The sequence below is a fragment of the Phyllostomus hastatus genome, unplaced genomic scaffold (genome assembly GCF_019186645.2).
Source record: "Phyllostomus hastatus isolate PE091 unplaced genomic scaffold, TTU_PhHast_1.1 phas_scaffold_585, whole genome shotgun sequence".
NCBI classification, from domain to species: Eukaryota; Metazoa; Chordata; class Mammalia; order Chiroptera; family Phyllostomidae; genus Phyllostomus; species Phyllostomus hastatus.
The window spans coordinates 25,858,670-25,879,892 of NW_025334037.1; the positions used below are offsets into that span (position 1 = coordinate 25,858,670).

At 42.2% G+C, this 21,223-nt stretch overlaps 1 protein-coding gene across 2 annotated transcripts in view; it reads left to right on the top strand.

Moving 5' to 3' along the window:
- Positions 1-6,679: 6,679 nt before the first annotated feature.
- TTC17 (tetratricopeptide repeat domain 17) overlaps positions 6,680-21,223 on the top strand; it is a 96,805-nt gene continuing 82,261 nt past the window's right edge. For both annotated transcript variants that reach the window (XM_045825525.1, XM_045825526.1), the window contains exon 1: positions 6,680-6,852. In XM_045825525.1, the coding sequence (XP_045681481.1) occupies positions 6,694-6,852 (159 nt within the window). In that variant the 5' untranslated portion in view covers positions 6,680-6,693. The remainder of the gene's footprint in view (positions 6,853-21,223) is intronic.

Here is a 21,223-nt window from a genome sequence, read left to right on the forward strand (position 1 = left end):
TTCTGGCCAAGATGGAGGCATAGGTAGAAACCCTTCACTTGCCTGCATAACCAGAAGGGTAACAACCATCTAAAATCAATAAATAACCAAAAGTGCCAGGAAATCAGACTGCATGGAACTCTGACAACCGAGGAATTAAAGAAATCAACCAGAACTACCACACGGGTAAGGCAGTAGACTGCACGGGCCAGGCCAGCTCAGAAAAACCGATGCAAGGCAGCGGACCCAGTGGGCGGGGCTGGCTGGAGGTGAAACTGAGCCTCAGAGCTGACTGTGGACTACAGCAGGGGGGTTGCTGTGGTGGGAGAAACTCCCAGTCTCACACGAGAGTCCATTGGAAAGTCCACTAGACACAAGCAGGCAAGCTGCGTCGTTCCCTCTCTGGCCCCTCCGCCGCAGGCAGCGCCCCAGTGCAGCAAGGAGGGTTGCCCTGCCCCCTTACAACTTAACTGGTGGGCCAAGACAAAGAGTTAGGGCCCAAATGAACACAGCAAAACTTCACAAAGAGAGCTAAGTGAGGAGGAGATCAAGAACCTATCTGATGGAGAATTTAAAGCCCTGGTAATAAAAATGCTCAGATCTGATTGTGCTTAGTCAAAAAATGAAAGATACCCAAAGTGAAATAAAGCAAAATATTCAGGGAACCAACAGTGGCAGGAAGGAAACCAGGACTCAAAGCAATAATTTGGAACAAAAGGAAAAAATAAACATCCAACCAGAACAGAATGAAGAAACAATTCAAAAAAGTGAAGAGAGACTTAAACAAACCTCTGAGACAAATGAAACATTCCACTATCCGAATTATAGGAGTGCCAGAAAGAGAAGAACAGCAGCAAGAAATTGAAAACTTGAACAAAGGAAGAAAAACTTCCCCAAATCTAGCAAAGGAAATAGACTTTCAGGAAGCCCAGAGAGTCCCAAAGAAGTTGGACCCTAGGAGGAACACACCAAGACACATCATAATTAAGTTACCCAAGATTGAAGAGGAGGAGAGAACCTAAAAGAAGCAAGGGGAAAGGAGAGAGTTGCCTACAAAGGAGTGCCCATAAGGCTATCAGCTGATTTCTCAAAAGAAACCTTACAAGCCAGAAGGGTCTGGAAAGAAGTATTCAAAGTCATGAAAGGCAAGGACCTGCATCCAAGATTGCTCTATCCAGCAAAGCTTTCATTTAGAATGGAAGGGCAGATAATGTGCTTCCCAGATAAGGTAAAGTTAAAGGAGTTCATCATCACCAAGCCCTTATTATATGAAAGGTTAAAGGGGCTTATCTAAGAAAAAGATCAAAATATGGACAGTAAAATGACAACAAACTCACAACTATCAACAAATGAGCCTAAAAGACAAGAAGAAAACAACAAAAACAAACTCAGCAAACAACTAGAACAGGAACAGAATCAGAGAAATGGACATCACATGGAGGGATTTCAGTGGAGAGGGGGCAGGAGGAATAAGGAGGAAAAGGTTCAAGGAAGAAGAAGCATAATTGGTAGGCATAAAATAGGTGGGGAGAGATAAAAAATGGTATAGGAAACAGAGGACTCAAAGAACTTACATGTACAACCCATGGACATGAACTAGGGGGTGGCAGGGAATGCTGAAGGATTGTGGGGGCAGGGTGGGGGGGAGTAAAGGGGGAAAAATTAGGACAACCATAATAGCATAATCAATAAAAAGTTTAAAAAAGAAAGTTAAAAACAAATGTAATGAAAGTTTTGGATTTAAAAAAAATAAGATCTTGTTTGCATTCCTCAAGAAGTAGAAAAGGAGCAGAGAGGAGCGAACTAAAGATGGAGTAGTATTCCTGTGAGGAAAAACTAAAATTTAGCATGTTATAAATGATAGATAAGATCAAAAAGCACAAACTCATGAAGGGTTTAAGTAGAACGAACTTGGATTTCATCATGAAGCCAGGATATTGAAACTTGGATGGGGTAAAAGCTGGAGGTGGGGGAAGGGTATGACTTTTAGCTCATTACAGAATGAATAGTCACAATACAATCACTCCATAGAAACTGTCCCCCTGAAATGTATTAACATCTGCAAGGATTTGGATAAATTAATGGCTGGTTCAGTCTGTAGGAGGAAGACTCCTGTGGCTGACCATCACACCGTCCTCAGAGTGGCCCCAGTGTCACTGCGGGTTAGAACCTGGGCTGATTAAACCCTGGGTCTCATCCACAGCCTCCCTCATGCTTCGGACCACCTGACATGTTTGGCAAATTATTTCTAAATCAAATTGCTATGTAGTATGTGTCCTCTGCCTCCCCCTTGAGCACCCTCTTCACTTTGCATATAGCTGTTGGGGAGATATACCTGTACAGCCCCTTCTGCCGTAACCACACTCACTCCCTACATCCCCTGGCAAACCCCTATCAATTCAAAATTTATCTAAAGGAATCAACTATATGTAGCAGGCTACCAATGATTCCTTCCATTCCTGCTCGAACATGCTGCTACATTTATCAAGGTGAGTCTGTCTCCATTTCCCCCTTGAATCTGGACTAGCCTTGTTACTCTCTTTGACCCACAGAATAAAAAAGGGGCACTTTGCCACTTCTGACCTGGCCCTCAAGGAGCCTGGTGGCTTCTACTTTCCCTCTTTGGGAGCCTTGAGCCACCGTGTCAGAAGCCTTTATAATTACCCTGACGGAGAGAGAAGCCCAGCCACCCCTCGACATTTCAGCCACTCAGCTAAAGCACTACGGATGTGGGTGGAGCCATTCTGAGACATTCCAGCCCCAGCCGCTGTCTCTGCTGAATGCAGCCTTATGAATGAAGGACTCCAGCCAAAAGCAGGGAGAGAACCACCCAGCTGAGTCCAGCCACAAACTATGAAAAATAATAAATCATGTTTTAAAGCTTAAGCCAGTAAGATTTAAGTTGACTATGAAGCAAAAGATAATCAATTAACAGAATTGAAACCAGTGTTAACTCTCTCAGGGATATTAATATCTCTCAGGGATATTAATATCTTAAGTATTTTTGCTAAGAAATAAACAGCATAGAGATTTTCACAACTTTCAGCTAAAATGGCCCAAGGGAGGAAATTAATAATCCAGGAAAATCATTTTATCATTGTCCATTTCCTAGCTTCAAAAATTCTATTAATTTATAATGAAAGTAAATAAATTAGAGGATCTATTTGCCAGAATACTTTCTTGAAAGACCAAATAAATGCAGTTAGGAGTTTTCCTATCACTTATTCAACTAAGGATTAAATTACAGTTTAGAGATCAGAAATTTGTTAAGTACCATCTTATATTTCTATTGGTTTTATCTAAGCATCTAAAAGAGAACATAAAATTAAAAAGGAAAAGGAAATATCAAGCCTTAGAATAAAATAAGGTTAACAAGTGGTCTATCTGGGTGTAGAAAATAAGTAGCAACAACTTTATTTAGTTAATATTTTTAGACCCCTGGCTGGCATAGCTCAGTGGATTGAGCGCGGGCTGCGAACCAAAGTGTCGCAGGTTCGATTCCCAGTCAGGGTACATGCCTGGGTTGCAGGCCATGACCCCCAGCAACTGCACTGATATCTTTCTCTCTCTCTCTCTTTCTCCCTCCCTTCCCTCTCTAAAAATAAATAAATAACATCTTTTTTAAAAGATTTTTAGTTGTTTTATTTATGTAAAATGAGAAACCTACCTTTTATTGGGGGGGGACTAAAAAACTAAGCAAACTAACCACTTATGTATGGAAGCTTCATGGAAGATAAAAATGTTTATACGAAATGCTTCCTATTTTCAGATTCTTAGTCTGACTAATTGAACAAAGAATTTCTCAAGTTTAGCTCTTCAAAATGTGCAAAATAATTTCACAAAGTAGCATGGTATTAATTGCAATATTAGTGTTATAAAAATCAGAAGAGGCAAAAGAAGTTGACAGACTTTACAGTGTGGAGTTTGAGCTGTACCTTAATAGATTTGAAAAGGAAGAGCAAGGGAAGGATTTCAGTCAGCGAAAAGGATCAGTAAAATCACTTCTGTTACCGTGTGTGATGCTTAAAACTGTTCAGCAACAGACTAGAGGAGGCAGAGCTTGGCAGTCAGGGCCTGGGCGGGCAGAATTCCAGCATGACCCCCAACGATCCTTGCCCCCATAAAATCTCCCTCGAATGTGTGGAGAACATGGGAATATGATATAATTCCTGTAATTTATCATGTTATATGGCAAAAGAAACTTTTGCAGATATCATTAAGAATGATTAGTTAACTTGGGGGTAAGAGATTATCCAGGTGGACCCTATCTAATTACAAGAGCCCTTTCAATCTGGGCCTCGAGATCAGAGATTGAAAGAAGTCCAAAGACTGGAGCAGTGGAGGTTCTCTTGCTTGCCTTAAAGGAACAGATGCCATATTGAGAGGTCCATGTGGTGAGGAATGGTGAATGGCCTTGAAGTTTAGAGTGGCCACGGTCAGCAGCCAGAAAGAAAATTGGGTCCTCAGTCCTATAGCAGCAAAGAACTAAATTCTGCCAAGAACTTGGAAGAGCCTGGAAGAGGCCTCCAAGCTTCAGATGAGATTGCTGCCTTCATACCAGTCACGTGAGATGCTGAGCAGAGAACCTAGCCACGCCATGTCTGATACTTGACCCATGGAAACTGAGTTAAGTGCGTGTTAAACTGCTGTATTTGTGGTTGTTACGCAACAATAGAAAACTAATAAAGGATCCAAAAGGACAACAGTTATTGTTTAGGGAAATTAGAGGTAGGTGGTACGTTAAAGCTACAGAAGCTAGGATTCTACCCTTTTACAGATTAATTTATGTCAAAGAAATTGCTGATGGGCAAAATATGTGATGTTGGGGCTTCTCTCCAACTCCTTACCATCCTTCATCCAGTCTCAGTTTCTCAAGTCAGGTAGATCCGATTCCCAATCTAAATTCTGCTGCTTCTTACCTATATAATCTTGGCCTAATTACTTAACCAGCCTGTGCCCAGTAAATTAGCAAAGATTAATAGGAACTATGCATGTACAGGGCCCAGTAAACATTAAACACTCAACAAATGTTAGATGTTGATGACTGCCATTACTTAGCTTTATACACAGGTAAGAGGGTTGACTTCTATGCCTTAACAAAAGAAGCAAAGAACAAAGGGACTCCATCACTCGCCACTTCTGTTTCTAAACTCTGAAACGTTTCTATCCATGTTTAAACTCCTTGGTATCACACACAAAAAACCCTTAACAATATGCCACCAATTTCACCTTTTCACACTTACTGCTTATTCTGCCTGAATCAGCACCTTTGCTCCAAGCCTTTCACCTCTTTGGTTGCTCTCTCTTCTACACGTGTGCCTGTTACCCTGTGTTTCAATGGTCAACCTACCAAACAGCCGACTGGACTGTAGGCTGCTCAGTAGTCGTAGCTCCATATCCAGTGTCTGGCAGAGTACTAGACCAAAGCAGGTAAACCATACATTTTTAATAAAATGAATGTTCATTATTTCTGCCCTCAAGAAAAGCTGCTCTCGGAAAGAACAAAAAACAACGCTGTGTGTTGCTTCCATAGCCTGAAGGGGTCTGTAAACACTTGGCAACGTTTTCCTGCAATACACCAGTGTAGGAAACGGTCAGGAAAAATTCCCATCCTCCTTTTCTCAAAGAGAAAACCAAAAGCATAATGAACCTAAATACAAAATAACACATAAAGCTAGAAGGCAGCCTTGAAATACCTAAACCGACACATCGAAGTAGAAGCTAGAGTCTAGGCTAGTCGCTTGGACTGTGTTGAGTCACCACAGGGAAGTGCTTCTCAAACTTCAGTGTGCATACCAGTCACCTACAACGGTAGTGAAAAGGTGGCATCTGACGGGGATTGGGAGAAAAGCCATAAATGTGCTCTAATAAGCTCGCACGTGGTGCCAACACCGCTGGTGTCCAGACCTAGACCTCCAGGCTACACCCATGCAGCCCACAAACGTCGCCACTGGTCACAGGTGGCTATTGTCCCGGAATTAAGTCCTGGAAACCTTGATAGTTCTAGTTTAGCTGAGCTGTAAACGTTAAATACATACCGATTTCGAAGACTTCGTACAAAAAAAAAAAGAAAACTAACTTGTACGAATTTTATATAGAACTTAGGCTATTTGGTGCATAACGGATTAAATGAAATGTTAGTTATTTCTCTTTCTTTTAAATTGCGTGTGTGGCTCGTAGTTCATATTGTATTTCTACAGGACAGCACTGCCCTAGACTGACAACCGTCCAGATTCTGAAGCTTCCACTACTGTGAGGCTTTAAGAATCAAAGACAATACATCTGTTCCCTTCTGCGCTTGGAAAGCATGCCTTTTATTTCTCAACTATTTTACACAACCAGAAATAAGATAAAAACCAAGGTTTTATTTTAAAATGTGCTTGTGTGTGTACTCACACACTCTTGAGTGCGCTCTTTTTGGCGCAGGCTCCACGTAAAACACTACTTCTATTTCCCTCCGGTTCCCACCATCCAAGATCGGACCGCACACAGGAAAACAACAAAAAGTCGGTCTCCGACCTGAAACCTGGCTGGGACGGCCGCCAGAGGCCGCGCTTCCCAGTCGCTCAAACTCAGGTTGAGAAAACCAGTCGCAGGCCGGTCGCACCCCCTCGGCTCCTCCTCCTAGTCCAAAGCCGACCTCCCCAAGATGGCGGGCAGCGGACGCCCGCTTCCTCTTCCGGTGTGAGCGGCCCGGTCGGGGGCGGGGGCAAGATGGCGGCGGCAGTAGGAGTCCTCGGCCGGTGTGAGCTGCCGCCGTGCTCCGGCCCAGGCTGGCTCCTCAGCCTTTCCGCCTTGCTGAGTATGGCGGCCAGAGGGGCCTTCGCCACCACGCACTGGGTCGTCACGGAGGACGGGAAGATCCAGCAGCAGGTAACAGCTAGGGCGCCCCTCCCCGTCCGCGCTGGCCCCAGCCCTGGGGGCGATGCCGGGGCCAGACCCCTACCTATTTGGCTCCGCGCGGCCCCGCCCCCAACCTACCTTCCCAAAGACCCTGCGCCCCGGCCCGGATGGCCCCGCGCCGCCCCTTCCCCACTCATGCCCTGGCCCTCGCCTTGGCCGCCTGTAAGTTCTTAAGCGTCCACCCCTGGGGCCGCGCGCTGCGTGGGGAGAGTCGCCCGGTTTGCGGGGATTCGGTCCCTGGGGACATTTTCTCGCGCTCGGGCTTTAGGAACCACAGGTTCATTTTCTTTCCCTCTGGTTCTCCTCGGGCCCACGCGTGACCAGCGCTCCCCGAGGAAGGAGAAAGCAGGTGGCAGCTCCGGGTCCCCGGGTGGTGACAGCTTCGGCACCTATGGGCAGTGGATCGTTTATTGCTGCTCCCCTAATCTCCTCTCCCCCTTGCTGGCATTCGTGTCTGGCGGTGGTGGTTTTAGCTGGTACAGTTAACCCAGGTGAACAGGGGCCCGTTAGAGACTACACGCACCCTCCTTCCGAAGGAATGCCTGAAGATGCCTCTGGTGGCGATGCCTGCATCTTTTCAGCTGTAATCGCCCTCGTATCTCAGTGTACTTTGCATTGTTTCCTTACCTAGTTGCTGTGTGACCCTGCAAGAGGGATATGCGATTTCCTGGATTCTTGTGCCTGAGCTAATTCCTGCTTTTCTTACATAACTTTATGATTGCATGCATTTTGTGGATGCTGACGGAGTGCCGTATATTTGTGTGTGTCTGCTACAGAAATTTGATAAACTTAATGAATTTCAACACTTGAAAGCAATCCTGGGAAGTTCAGCAAACATTTAGAAAGTGAAGTGTGTACCCGGAGCAGTTTAGCCCAGGGGTCTCAAATGTCTTCATTGCGTGAAATTACTGGAGTTAGGGTTGTGTGTAATGAACGGTGATGAGAACACAATGCAAGGTTTAGTTTTGTGTAAAGTGAGGTTCATTCACATTTACAGTTGCCATGGAATGCACACTTTATCTCAAGTATAATGAATGAGTTAAACAATATTTGAAAGTCAGCATTGAAATTGGTGAGTAGTTTTTGGCAATCTGAGAAAAGACTGACTTCCTCTCCGGGTGGCATTTTCTCTATACCTAACTTACTTTAGAAAAATTGTCCTTTTCTTGGCCATACCAGCTGAGCTTTAGTAAATGTAGGTTTCAAAAACCCTAGAAAATGCTGCAAGTTGACCTCTAAAGAAAGACTGGAAATATGTGAGTCCCCATTACTTCTACCCTTCTTTTGTTTCCTCAGCTTTCCCAGAGGCTCTCATGGAGACATGAAATTAATTCACTCTTGCTGCAATTTGGGGAGCCCTTCTCCTATTGGCTCTTCTGCAGTATTGTTTCTGGCCACAGCTATTTATACTCTGTGACATTGATTTCTCCTTCCCAGTTAGGTGTCCTGCCACTCGGCTTAGAAAGGAGCCCATCTGAAAAGTGAAAGGTGGTAGAAATGTATTACCTATATGCCAAACATGCCAGTTGGAAAGTGGAATCTGATTTGGTTTGTATTTTTTAACAACTTCCTTCTTTTTGCACATTGGATATATATGTCTTAGAAGGGAAAGGTAAGGGTTGCCTCAGAAAGGGAGAAATGTGAAGGATTTTCTGGATCTCTGCCAAGTCACCACTGCAGTAAGTAGTTAGGCTTAAAGTTTTGAAAGCAAGATTTCTTTACTACGTGCCTTTTTAAGTTATCCTTTCCTGTGAATTTTCCACTATTTTGCTATGTAACATTTACATAAATTCAGGCAACCATCACACCAGAAGAAATAAAGTCGGTGACTATATTGTAACAGTAAGAGGCTAGAGAAGGAAAGTTGGATTTAATCAGAGGAAAACGTAGCACTTATAAATAGAGTTGGATACCATGTCAGCCTCTGAGTTCTACTCTGATGGTTCTGCGCACATTACCCATGCTGCCCCTCCAGCAACAATTTGAATACAGGCAAAATCCAAACCTCATTTACAATTGTAATTAACACATTTAGATATACTTACTAAAGAATTGGAAGACTGCTTTAGTATGTAGATTAGAGTATACTGCACATCTATTCATACACTCAGAAACACAATTAATTAAAAGCTTTATATATATGTAAATATATAGTGTCCTGTTGACATGCCAAATTACTTGTTTTTGGTTATACTGTCTGTGATTTCAGTTTTAGTTTCTTCATATCAAGGAAAAGGCTAAGGGAGATAGTAGGTCTTAGAAAACAAGAGTGACAAGTATCTTTTGAAACTCTTTACGTGATATTTAAACCTGTCTAAATTATATGTAATAGGTCATCATTTCCATAGTGAATGAAGAGACGTACTTATAAATTAAACATCTGAATTGCCCAAAATACAGACTTAAATAGGGACATTTGTCATCATGAGAGTTAAAGCTTAAAGTACAGTAAGTAGTCCTCTTCAGGAGAAGAGAACGCTCGTTTGGTTTTTCTATTTCCAGCCTTAGCAGATGATAAAGATAGGCGCCCACAAGTTAGATGCCGCAGACTTGTGAGTATGCATATGTATTGGAAGCCCTAGATGTGTAGAGGCGCTGAAATGGGGATTCAGTGAGAGCCAGAAAGCAGACATTCCTCCAGGCAGCCTCCTCGCAATTAAAGCTGGAGCTGCTTCTGGCAGTAGCAGGTGTCTAGGACTTGGCATGGCAGCTCAGAAAATTGTTCCTTTCCACAGTCCCTGCTCCAGTTAGGAAGCGTGTCTTCATTGTTTTTAGGCTCTGTGTTTACTGAGCTGCCACTGAACTCTCAGGAACATTGTCCAGGAAATCCTGGAGCTGGGATGTGAAGAGAATGCTCCATTCAATAAGTTCACTACCCACTGAGGTCAGGGGATGTCTTTAAAAAAAAAAAAAAGCCCCCTCCTCTCCTTACCTTCTCCAACTTTGTGCTTTTCTCCGAGCTTTCGGCTTTGGGATACTTCTTAACCATTAGTGCCCCTGTAGCTAAAAATTAGGCCCTTGAATGTTGTGTAATGAGGGGTCCATCCTTAATTTGGAGTCTGTGGACCTGAGGAGTGGGTTCTTATCATCCAGTCTCTGGGAGGATCTACAGCATGTGTAATCAGGCCAGTGGGTCTTTTGGTTGACTCCATTGTGAGGAACAGTCTTCAAGTGAAACATTCCTTGTTTGTTTGTTTGTTTCATTCTGATGTTCTTTTTGCTTAATTACAAGTATGGCAGCGTCTGTTTTCTATTTTTACCAAAAGAGTCTAGCAATTCACTTGCATTGGAGCTTAAATAAACTTATGAATTAGCCTAAGAGCCTAGCTACTATGTATCACATCGTTTCTGTGGAACAAATTGATGTTCTCTGTTCTAAATTACCAGCTAACAGATGGACTCTTGAAATGTTACCAGTTGGTTTGTTGCAGACTTGTTGAATCAAGAGGTTGTACTACTAGCACTAGATTCAGTGCCTCTGGGTAGTCTTCATAAATCCTCTACAATGTTAAGTAAATAGAATATTATCTTTTCCAACTCTTTTAAAACATTAGAACATTTATTTTCTTGGCTACTGTTTCCCTTTCCTCCAGTCTTAGAATAATAGAATTTTAGATTTGGAAAAAATCTTTAAGAATATATTGTACAGCCCTGGCTGGTGTGGCTCAGTGGGTTGAGTACTGGCCTGCAGATTGAAAGGTGACAGTTCAATTCCCAGTCAGGGCACATGCCTGGGTTGCGGTCCAGGTCTTCACTAATCAATCATGTCTCCCACTTTCTTCCTTCTTTCCCTTCTCTCTAAAAATAAATAAATCTTTTTTAAAAAGAATATATTGTATAACTCATAGGTGAGAAAGTCACCCAAAGTCACACAACTAATGAATGGTAGTCATAACAATCAGTAAAAATGTATTTATCTGCAGTAGCACGTAAGTGAGCACTTTGTAATTACTAAGTTCGAAATGTTACCCCCCCCTTAACACCTACAAATGAAAGAATAGAAGAAAAATAAAAGCAAAACATGGAAATAATGAAGTAAATATCTTCTCTTTTCCAGTTTGCTTTACCTCTGAGTCATGTTTTATGGTGACTTCAAACTGGAGATTGGTGAGTGGGGGAGTGTCCCAAACAGGTGTAAATTAGTTTGGGGGCTAATCAGTTTACCTCCTAACCAAGCAAAAGTCTTAGGAGTACAGATCCTTTTAACTGCTCAGAACAAATGAGGTTTCTGACAAAACTGAAGCCCTAAAGCCTAGCAACCTTGGCAAAGAACAGTTGTTTGATAAGCAGCTACTTCATCAGCTATGGTCTAAAGCAGAGCTATCAGATTTAGTTGAACAAACAGGCTAAATCTTTATCTGTTGGTTTTTAATAGCTTATAAGTGAAGGAGTAGCTTAATTTTGATCAGATGTTAAGTAATTTGGTTAATCTGGGAGAGAGCATCCATATACTGCCAAGAAGCTGACAGCTTTATTTCGGAGTTTTTCAAAACGGAACCCATCTTTTTGGCATAGAGTGCTCTTTTCTTGCTTATACACTTCAGGGATTAACTTGGACCTGAGAGGTCATGGTGGTTATTCACTAACTTGTTAGACACATGCTACACCTTGTAATTTGTCCTAGATTTGGGCATCAAAATGATTCTTATATAATCCATTATTTTTTCGATATTTCCACTATTATTTTTCTTATAAATTACCCAGGTATTAGCTTTATTTATATTGTAGAGTAGTTAGTGGAAACGTGGAAATATACAGAAGTAAATTATAGCTTTAAGTACTTGTTCCGATTATTTATTGAGCAAATATTTACTGACTGCTTACTTTTCATCAGTTCTTTTCCATTGACTAGTGTGGCACAAAATTCTCGTTTTTCTTTAGCAGTGAGGAAAGCACAGCTTCTTCTTAACCCCCCTCCCCCCAGCTCTTCTTACTGCACTTATTTTCTAGATCAGTGGTTCTCAAACTTTACACAAAAATAATCTGGATTCTTGCCTAAAATGCAGGTTCCCAGGCCGTGTGTAGTGTCTAATTCAGGAGACTGGTCGTGGATCCAACAGTCTGCGTTTTTCTCAAACTGCTCAGGAGATTGTGATGCAGACAGGCCACAGGCCATTCTGAGCAGTTAGTTTTCGATATTGCTCACCCTCCAGCTTCTGTTCTGGCCTTCTCTTTTTACTCTTTACCTGTACCTGGGCCGTCTCATCCTTTCTCAGGACTTAAGTTACCACCATGTACATGCTGAGAATGTCCACATTTCTTTCAACAACTCACATTTTTTCCAGAGTTGTAATAGACTCAAGACCTCTCTATACTAGCTTTCAATTCCACGTGAATGTCCTCCAGGTGCTTGAAGCTTCATATGACCAAATCTTAACTCGTTTAACTCATACACCTGTGTCATGCTCTGTTTCCCCAAATTTCATGAAAGATACCACCATTCACCATCCACCCGTTTGCCACATTGGAAATTTAGGTATATCTTCTTTAATCTCCCCCTCTCCCTATTCCTTTCCATCTTTCAATTTTGCTTTTCTAATTATATCTCACTTCTTCCCAAAGCCACTATCATTACGTAATTCAGTAATGAAAATTTGAAATTATAAAAGTGAAGCATGGCATTGTAAAAATAAATGTCTAACATTGTAGGAATATTTAACCTAATAAAGTGAAGCCCTTCCACCTCTACCTATTCTTCCTCCCCGAGGAAAACTGCCTTTAATCGTGCAGTGCTTGTCGCAGGACACGGTCCAAAATCATGAACATATCTCATGCTCTGACCATCCCTTCTCTCTAGCTTTCTCTCTGCTCGTCCTTGAGTGCCCCGCCCTCACTCCAGAATATACACACATACACACTCAGCCATACCTAACTTTCGTCATTGTCCCCAAATGTGCTCCGTTCCTATTTGCTTCTGGGCCTTTGCACATACTCTTCCCACAGGATGTCCCAAGTTGGCTGGCTTACACTCTTCACAACTTAAACATCACTTTCACAGAGGAGCTTCTGTAACGCCCAGATTTGAACAAGCTCTTCTTTCCATGTGCTTTCAGAGCATCCTGTATTCCCTTATGAAAGCTTTTACCGTACCGCGTTGTGTCCGTTTGCTTATGTAAAAGCCCTACTAGACTACTCCGTCCTCCCTGAAGCAAATCGATATACCCATCTTCTCCGCAGCTCTGTCATCTCGCACACTGCTTAATCACATCGGCTACAATAGAGTCCGTTGAATGGACGATGTAAGGACATGAGAGAAGAGGTGCCTGACTTTTAGGAATTTACCACTGTCTGAATGAAGTCCTTCCCATACTCATGAATGCGTCAGTCATGGAGGCCTGTGTAAAGGAAGCCTCAGACTTCCAGGACTCAGCCCTTAGGCCTTCAGAAACAGTGCTGTACACAGAGAGGAGAGCCCTAATTGCAGAGACTGCTCTTGCCTATCTGCTGTGATCAGGCTGTGTGTGTAAGAGAAGTCATCCACTTTGCCACTGATGTTGTATCCCAAAGTCACCTTTATTGCTCAGACGTTGAAAAGTAGGGAGAAGCAACAAGAGACAAGAAAACAGAGACAAAGAAGAACAGCAGAAAATAGGAATTGGAAGTGTCCTGGCCAGTTGGCTGGAGTGTTGTCCTGTACGCCAGAAGGTTGGGAGCTCGACTCCCAGAGCACGTGTCTAGGATGCAGGTTCAATCCCTGGTCAGGGCGTATGTGAGAGGCGACCAGTTGATCTCTCTTTTTCACTCTCTACCCCCTTCTCCACTCTCCTCCCCTGCTCTGCTTCTCCCTTCCTCCCTCACTTCCTTCCTCCCTCTCTCTCTCTCTGAAGTCAATGAATATATATAAAAAAAAGAATTGGAAGATGAGAAATGGCAGCTGCACTGCTGAGGGGGGTTAGGATCATCCGCGGGCTCAGCAGTTGTTCCCGTCTGGAAGCACTGGTGGAGTGAACCGAAGGCAGTCGGACTGCAAGGAGTCAGAGGGCTTGCCAGCCCCTGGGGTCAGAAATCAGAACAGCGTTGCACTCAAATGTCGGGAGCTGGGTGTGAACACTACCTGCCCCTCAGCTATACTCCTTGATGAAGTCCTCTGTGGGTGGCTCTTTTACAGCCAAGATACCTCAAAGGAGTTATTTGTGTGCACCGACTCCCTTCCCTGCCTTTGCATAGGTCTCTCTTAAACCCACGTCAGTCTTTATCCCCACATTTCTGGTCGAGGTACCTGGGCCTTTCATACTGCCAAGTTCAGTGCTCAGTTCTGAGTCATCTCAGCCTCTTAGCGAGCCAGCATTTGCCCTCCTACCTTATTGAACTGTTTTCTTACACGGCTTCCAGGACGTACACTGCTGGTTTTTGCTTCCAAGTCCCTGGCCATGACTCATCATTCTGTTCTGCTGAATTCCACTTTTCTTTTCTTTTCTTTTTTCTTTTTTTTAATTTTAATCATTGTTCAAGCACAGTTTTCTCCCTTTTACTCCTAACCCACCCAACCCTCCCCACTTCCCTCCCATTACCACCCCCCCACTTTTCTTCATAAGTCTTAAATATTAGTGTGCCCCTTCTCTTCCCTCTATACATTGCTCACCAGATGATTTTATGCAGTCTCATGGTGTAAAATACCATGTACAGGGCCCGGTACAAATAGTGCCCCTTTTTTTATAAAAAAATATCTTTTATTACAAAATCATAAGCATGTAATTCTGTAACATAATAATACCACACTCAAGCACACCATGTGACATTTTAGGTGAAACGTTCTAATTAAAACTATAAATTATTACATCCATATTATTACCATACCAGCCACACTCCAGCAGGCATTAGTTCTGCCAGACCCTGTTTATTCTGAGGACTCCAAAATCATACCTGCAGTCTCCCTGAAATCCAGGCTCATATATCCAGTTGCCTGCTCAACATCTCCACTTAGCTGTCTAATAGACATCACAAATACATTATGTCCTGCCTGGCTGGTGTGGTTCAGTGGACTGAGCACCTGCCTGTGAACTGAAAAGTTGCAGGTTCAATTCCCAGTCAGGGCTCATGCCTAGATTATGGGCCAGGTCCCTGGTTGGGGGCGTGCGAGGGGCAACTGATCAGTGTGTTTCTTGCATATTGATGTTTCTCTCCCTCTCTTTCTCCCTCCCTTCCCCTGTCTCTAAAAATAAACAAAATCTTTTAAAATAAATAAAAATTAGGTTCTTTTAAAAAACAAAACAAAAAAAACCCCAAGGACATTATGTCCTAAACTGAACTCTTGATTTTCCACCCCAACATACTGTAACTGAATTGTTCAGCTCCAAAATCTTGGTATTTTCCTTAACTCTTCTTTCTCTCATATCTCATACCCAACCTATCAATAATTGATTAACTTTATTTCCAAAATGTGTCCTGAATGAAGCCATGTTTTTCTACCTCTACTTCTGCAAACCTAGTCCAGACTCTCTTCATCTCCCTCCTGAGACTGAGCAGTAGCCTCCACACTGTTCTCCTCGCTCCCTGCTGCTGACAGTGCATTGTGTTTCATTTTCTGAGATGTTGCTAAATTGTCCGCCTAAGGGACAGCATCAGGAGTGTTTGAAAATGCCTGACAGTGTGTGGAATATGTAAAACCTTTGTTCATAATCCAGCTCTCACGAAAGACCACTTACTCCATCCATTGCCCTTCACTCAAGTGTTGTGGCCTCCAGTTTGGATTTGTTACCGTCATACAAACCTTAAACTTTTGTCATTAATGCTCATTTCATACTTGTTGGGATTACAGTAAAAGAAACTAGTCAACATGGGTTTTTTCCTCCCACAGCTTATACTGCTGTTTTATATGATGAATAATCAAGTTGAACTTTATTCAAAAGCAGCAATTTCTTGTATGAATAACAAGTAATTTCTTAGTTGCTGAGTTTGCCATCACCTGAGTAGTGATGGAGTTACCAAGCGTCAACACCTGACACTGGTTTTAGTGTCCCTTTTCCAGTATTTGATTAACAAGTCTGCCTCAGCGTCGGCTATTATAACAAAACACCATCCACTGTGTGGTTTAAGCAGCAGAAGTTTATTTTCTTGCAGTTTTGATGGCTGGAAGTCCGAGACCAGCATGGTCAGATTCCGGTGAGGCTCTCTTTCTGGCTTGCAGACAGTGTATTCTTGCTGTCCCATGGCAGCGAGAACAAGAAAGCAGGCTCTCTGGTATCTCCTTTTATAAGGGCACTAATCCCATCATGAGGGCCCCAACCTCAGGGCCTCATCCAAACTGAATTACCTCCCAAAGGCTCATTCCCCACTACCCTCATGTTGGGGGTTAGTGCTTCACCGTACACACTTCAGGAAGACTCAGCTCAGTCCACAGCTGCCATCTAAGTAAGAACGTTAAAGCTGTCGCCTCTTCTACTAATCACCGTTCTGTCCAATATTGTTTCTGGTACTTAGTGGGTGCTTATACTAGTTTTTAATGCTGCTGTTAAAAGTCACTCACTGAGTGGCGTAAAACAACACAAACGTTTTATCTTACAGGTCAGTGGGTTAGAACTCCAGGTTGTATTTCACTGGGCAAAAATCAAGGGGACAACAGCATTATATTTCTTTCTGGAGATTCTGGGGAGAGTCCATTTCCTGGCCTTTTCTGGGTGCCACCCACATTCCTTGCCTCTTGGCTCTTTCTGTTACATCTTTAAAGCCAGCAACATGGCATCTCTCTGACCACTTTTCCCTAAGCACATCTCTCTCTCTCTGGCTTCCCTATTCTACTTTTGCTGTTGTTATTGAGCTGACTGCTTTCATTTATTTTTTAAATACTTTTTATTTTTAAGATTTAAATTGACATAGCTATTCCACTTTTAAGGACCCTTGTGATTACATCGGGCTTACCTGGTGATCCAGGTTGTATTCTCTATCTTAATTAGCACAATCTGAATAGCAGCCTTGACTCCATCAGTTACCTAAATCCCCTTTTGCTGTGTAACCTAACATATCCAGAAATTCCGGTGATTAGGACATGGACATATTTATCAGACCATTACTCTGTGTTTAGTAAACATTTGCTGCTGGAATGAGAGTCACTTCTGAGTGACATATAAAACAACTACAGCTGTTTAGCCACATTTTTTCTGTGTATGTTTATAAAAATATAATGACTATTCAAATGATAAATGTCCATGGCTCTTGTGTCTTGATTCAGTGTTTCATTCTCTTTCCTTGTAAACTTGCAAATTGTTCACTGTATTCATATGTTATTTGTATAGTTCTTGGTTACATAAATCATAAAATGTAATCTAGTTGTGGCCAGTGTGGCTTAGCTGGTTGGAGCGTAGTCCCGGATGCTGAAAGGGTGCAGATTTGACTCCCAGTCAGGGCACGTACCTAGGCTGCGGGTTTGATCCCTGGTCTGGGTGTGTACCCACTTGATGTTTCCTTCCCTCCCTCCCTCCCACCCTCTTCCTTCCTTTCTCTCTAAAAGCAGTGAAAAAATGGCCTCACGTTGGGGGGGAAATATAGTGTCTAATAGCACTTTTATTAGAAGTTGTTCATATTGAAAATGAAAAGAATAACTTGATTGTCAGTTAGGAAAATGGTGGTCATTTGACATGAATAGTCTCCCAAAATTGGCCAGAACACTCCATGTCCAACTCCAGAGTATAGCTGTATATTTCAGACACCTAGATGGTTTTATGTGACTAAGCACATGCAACTGTGTCTTCCATGAGCTATGAAAATAAAAAGGTAAAATCTAATTGAGGGTAAGACTTTCAGAAATAGGGATATAAGGCCATAAAAATTAAGGGGATGGTCAAGATTCAGTACTTTTGTTTAATTTTTAGTTGTGATGATTTGGTATCCTACATACATACCGTAGTTTTTAGACTGTAAGATACACTTTCTCCCTCCCCCACCCCCCACCAAATTTGGGAGGAATAACGGTTGCTAATGCTGTTGTTGAGTTCTGTTTACATTTACATTGGTGAAATATCATGTTATTTATGTTATTAAATATTTTACCACATTTTTTGCTTCAAAAATTTTTTTCCCTATTTTCCTCCTCTAAAACCTAGGTGCGTCTCTTGGTCCAACAAATATGGTCATTGAGACTGGCTTTTGATTTCTCATTTAAATACTGTTTAAGTACTCTAAGAGCAAAAAAAAAAGTCATCTTTAACAAAAATATTTCCAAATCCCAATAGTTCATTGTAATAGTGTTTTATTGATCTTATACCATTAGATTCTAGTAAAAGATCTGTTTATATTCATGTTGAGGTTTGGATGGTTACAGGCAGGAGGCCGTGTACTTCCCTCTCCAGAGCTGGGGCTGGACTGGTATTTTGTGAACTTGCACTTCTCCAGACCTGGAAGAAGGTCCAAGTCCACGGTGGTTAGGCTGGAATCCTGAAGAGAGAGTGGCATGCAAAGTGGGCAACAGACTCTTCTGCATTTCTCATGCCCTCCCCCTAAAACCCATCTTCCTGGCCACTGTATTGGCCCGATGGGGGTTACAGAGGTGCGGGTTCCGTGGACATTGATTGGAAGTGGCAGTGCACTAGATTTAAGATCGAGGTAAAAATCTGAGGGGAGGGAGGTGAGGAATAAGGACATACAGTAGCTACTGCCTTTTTCAGGTGTGTTGCCTGGCCCCACATCTGCGACAGAAACTTTTTCTCTCTGAGTAGATAAGGAAGAGCTACAAAATTGTTCCTCAGGCCTGAGCTTACTCTTGTCATTACAGTTTTTTCAATAAAAAAATACATGTTGTACAGTGCTCTAAGGATTCCTTTTGACCACATGACCCCTGTAGAAAAGGTAAGAAAACATAAGAAGAGAGTAATTGTTACCCTCCAAAGTCCCTGTGCTCAATGCTGCAAAATTCAAAACGTCAGAGTTTGGAGATAAGAAAGGTTTATTGACTAAGAAGGCACCAACCAGGACTATGGGAGCCTCGGTGGTTCCTCCGATCCATTTTAAGAAAGCACAAGGTTCGGGCTTCTTTTATGTCAAGGGAAGGGAGGTGGGTGGGGCTGTTCTTGTAACACTCAGGCCCCCAGCAGAATTCCTCTGGTGAGTAGACTGGTCCAAAGTGGGAGGGATGTCAGCCTGAGCACGGAGAGAACCACACAGGCTGGAACGAGTGGGGTCGGGGAGACTGAGCTTTCACTTTTTTCACAGTCACCCAGAGTCCAACTAACTACAGGCCACCACTCATAAAATATGATGTATAAAATGTCAGATGGATTTAAAGGGAGGCAGTGAGAAAGGTTTTTTCATAGGTACACAAAAGAAGAAATACATATGGCCAATGAAGAGATTAAAAATGTGTTTCCCCTTACTCCTCTCTTCCTGAAAGTGTGTGGAAACTCAGTGACTGTTGTTAGGAATTTCAGCTGATTCAACTATTCCAGAGAAAAGCTAACAAAAAATACAAATTTTACAGTGTAGTATATTAACCTACAATTCTGTTTCTGGGAAGGAAATAATTGTACAGCTATCCAAAAAATTTAAGTATGAGGATATTAACCACAATATTGTTAAAGAGAGAGAATAACTAAAAACCCAATTTTTAGGCAAACGAGGAGTCTGGTAAATAAATACAATGTTAACCACTAAATATGATGCAGCAGATCTATATTTACTGGGAAAGAAATCTGATAAAATTTAGAGAATAATGGAGAAGGGAAGGATACAATATAGTACATGTATTATTCCATTTTTGTAAAAATACTTATCTAGACAGGTAGTTATATATGTATACCTGCAAAGAAGTTATTCTGACGTGTGTGTGTGTGTGTGTGTAACAGCAGATACCTCTGAAAATGAAATTTCAAATAATTTTGGTTTCTTTTTTTAAAAAATTATTTTATTTATTTTTAGAGACAGGGGAAAGGAGGGAGAAAAAGAGGGAGAGAAACATCAACATGTGGCTGCCTCCCGTGTGCCCCCCACCAGGGACCCAGCCTGCAACCCAGGCATGCACCCTGACCTGGAAATGAACCAGTGACCCACTGGTTCACAGGCTGGCACTTAATCCAATGAGCCACACCACCCAGGGCTCAGTTTCTTTATATTGTCTATAATGTGTCTGTTTTTCAGTAAGCTATATTTAGCTTACAATCAGAAAAAAAGGTTTTTTAAGTTAAACTTTGTTAGAATTAAATGGCATAAAAACAGGGAGGGCTATCTTTGCCTAAAATACTATTAACAATTTAACTCCTCAGAAATAACTAACCACTGCTAATTGGAGCCTTGGTTTATTGAACAAATCAACAGTTTAAAAGAAAATTTTAACTATAGCTTTGGAAATCGCCCCCACCTTGAGCAAAGACAAACATCTGGCAGATTAAAAGAATGATTTTAATTCATTTGAATATCGGATTATTTCAGTGGTGTAGATTAGGCTGGTAAAAACATGATGTTTTTATGAGAGTTTAAATTTCATATAGATAGAATTTGAAAATTATAATGAACTTCAGAAACCAGTGGGCTGGGTCCCCTCAGTTTACAGTTGAGGAAATGCAGGCTCAGGAAGGAACGGTGATTTGCTTAAGGCCACCTGCAGCTAGTCATAGAGCCGTCAAGGACTTGGTAACTTCACGTCCCTTCCAGATAACCATTAGTGAGTGATGATGCCATCAGAGATGGAGATGGAGCATCTAACACCTGTGACGTCAGACATTTCATCCAACAGTCAGCAGTGTATTAAGTGCCAAGCATGTACCTGAAAGCTTATTAAGTACTGAGGATTGGAAAAGAAATTAAAAACATTTTTGGAAAGACAGACATACAGTAGTTAAACAGTGTAATAATGCTGTTAAGGAGGTGTGCATAAAGTACTAAGGGACTTCAAGAGAAGAATGGCCCCACAAAATATGGCCTCATGTTTTATGAGCCAAGTCACTTGGCCTTCCCCAAAAGCATAGGGACAGAGGGGCAATCTGAGCAGAGGAATTAGCCTGTGCAAAGGCACTGAGGCTCTCAAAAGAGCAACAGGGTAAGCAGATAAGCAGATAGCCCAGGCAGAGGGCCTAAAGAAAATTAGGTTGAGGACCTTAATAAATAGCATCAAAGACCTTCTGTATTGAAAACTTTCATTGGAATGTTTGCACAGATTCCAAGTGCTACAGATACAGTTTGATTAAGAGCTCAAGCAGTGTAACCAGGATAGGTTTTTCTCCGTCTTCATTCCTCTGCTTCTTTAATCACATTTTCAGGCCCCTGGAGGATAAAAGCTGGATTGTCCCCAAAAGCTCAAACAAATGTTCTGGATTAGAGTGTTTTTAGTACCCACTGACCACTTAGTTAAGTAATGTTCCATCTCAGAAATAGTTACCATTGAGCAGGGTTTCCCTTTGAGGAAGGTTGCTTCCAG